This window comes from Laetiporus sulphureus (genome assembly GCF_001632365.1).
Source record: "Laetiporus sulphureus 93-53 unplaced genomic scaffold LAESUscaffold_20, whole genome shotgun sequence".
NCBI classification, from domain to species: domain Eukaryota; kingdom Fungi; phylum Basidiomycota; class Agaricomycetes; order Polyporales; family Laetiporaceae; genus Laetiporus; species Laetiporus sulphureus.
In genome coordinates, this window is record NW_024468529.1 from 398052 (window position 1) to 400130 (window position 2079).

A 2079-nucleotide genomic window follows, 5' to 3' on the forward strand; every position below is an offset into this window, starting at 1 on the left:
TATCAGAGTGCTCTAGGGACCTGAATGGTGGCCTCAACCAAGGTCCAGATAATGGAAAGCTCTTCTGAGGTCACTCTGAATATTTCAATGCAGTTTGAAATGGCAATTCTGTGGGAGGGGATTGAATGCCCAGGAAGGGTATCAGAGTGCTCTAGGGACTGTTGAAATACAGCACCAATTATCGATGAGCAGTGCTGCCAGCTCTTGGTGGTCTGTGTGCAGGGGTCTCAGAAATATATAAATACCTGTAAATAGAGCAGTGAATCTCATCAGTTTGTTCCTCAGATTACCTTGATACCTGGTGGAAGATTGACTCTGTTCTGGCTGATTCTGCATCTAAAGTCAACACAAACTGATCGCCTTATCAAGTTCTTGCTTGTTTGCCTGCCTTACTTCTCAGACCTAATCCTCATCCTCTCTGTGTTGCACCATGGCTGAAGAATCATGGGATACTGCCAAGGTCCCTCAGTTGGTGGAGGGTAACTATAGGCTGTGGGCGATGAAGATGCAGGTGGCATTGGTGCAGAAGGATCTGTGAGAGCAGGTGGATGTAGAGGTGGAGGTGAAGGAGGGGGTCACACTGGAGGAGGCATTGAGCAAGGTGCTGCAAAAGTGGATAAAGGCCAAGATGGCCAAGGCACAGGCAGAGATCGTACTCTGGGTGGAGGAGGATCAGCTGAAACTTCTGGAAGAAGAGAAGGACACTCATGAGTGCTGGTTCAAGTTACGTGACACCTACAGGGCAAAGGGGTTCATCACAGAGTTGGCCAAGTGGTGGGCATTCTTATTATGTGCAGATGCAGGAGAGTGAGTCAGGTCAGGGATGGATTGCTATGGTGAAGGGTCTGGTGAGGGCGCTGAAAGAGGTCAATGTCGAGGTTGATGAAACCCAGAAAGTGTTGGTCCTGATCATGGGACTGATGGACAAGTATGGGTGAGTGCTGTCACAGGTCGATGACATGAACACCAGGGAATGGACCTTCGACCAGATCAGTGTGAAGATCCTGCACGAGGAGACGAGGCATGATGGACCAGATGGTGTGAGTGAGCTGGAGATGGCAAGCTATGTGAGATCAGGGGGTGTCAAGTCAAAGAAGTGAGGCCCTGTGACTTGCTACAGATGCGGAGAGACAGGGCATGTTCATTGCGACTGCCCAGATAAGAAGAAAGTGGCAGGAGTTGTTGCAGTGGAGGATATCTTTGTGTTTTGATGAATGGGAGGGCAGAAGCAGCAGCTGGCTCAAGGGGGTGTGTTGGAATACAGCACCAGTCATCGGTGAGCAGCACTGCCAGCTCTTGATGGTCTGTGCATAGAGGTCTCAGGGATATATAAATATCTGTAAATAGAGCGGTGAATTCCATCAGTTTATTCCTCGGATTACCTTGATACCTGGTGGGAGATTGACTCTGTTCTGGCTGGTTCTGCACCTAAAGTCAACAGAGACCTGCATGGTGGCCTCAACGAAGTTCCAGATAATGAAAAGCTCTTCTGAGGTCACTCTGAATATTTCAACACAGTTTGATATCTTGCAGTTCTGCCAAGATTTATGACATTCAGGAAGAGGGGATTGAATGCCCAGGAAGGGTATCACAGTGCTCTAGGGACCTGCATGGTGGCCTTGACCAAGTTTCAGATAATGGAAAGCTCTTCTGAGGTCACTCTGAAAATTTCAACACAGTTTGATATCTTTCAGTTCTGCCAAGTTCATGACATTCTAGAGAATGGGATTGAATGCCCAGGAAGGGTATCAGAGCCCTTTAGGGATGTGACTGATGGCCTCACCCATGTTTCAGATAATGTAAAGCTCTTCTATATATTACACATTACAGACTTTTCCATCACTAGAAAAGATGAAGCACATATCTACAGCCTGTATTTTGCTATGTTTCAGTCTTCATCCTCCAATGTTATCATCCACCTTCATTGTCGTCACTGCAATGTAGTTGTGAATGTTAAACATGCTTCCATTTATTTATAGGACTGCAGTTTATCACTTTGGAGAAAGTCCTCTGTTAAGTTAGGTTCTTCAAAAAATAGAAAGATTTCAGAATGGCTTAAAAAAGACTCTCTTTGCATGT

The 2079-nt window shown here is 46.4% G+C and overlaps 1 protein-coding gene across 1 annotated transcript; it reads left to right on the forward strand.

The window, feature by feature from the left end:
* Positions 1-430: 430 nt before the first annotated feature.
* On the forward strand, positions 431-1100 carry LAESUDRAFT_759368 (uncharacterized protein; the record flags this gene model as incomplete). Its single annotated transcript, XM_040912585.1, has 4 exons — positions 431-511; positions 545-807; positions 854-934; positions 971-1100. The coding sequence occupies 4 exons, from the start codon at positions 431-433 to the stop codon at positions 1098-1100; spliced, it is 555 nt and encodes a 184-aa protein (XP_040764286.1).
* Positions 1101-2079: the final 979 nt, after the last annotated feature.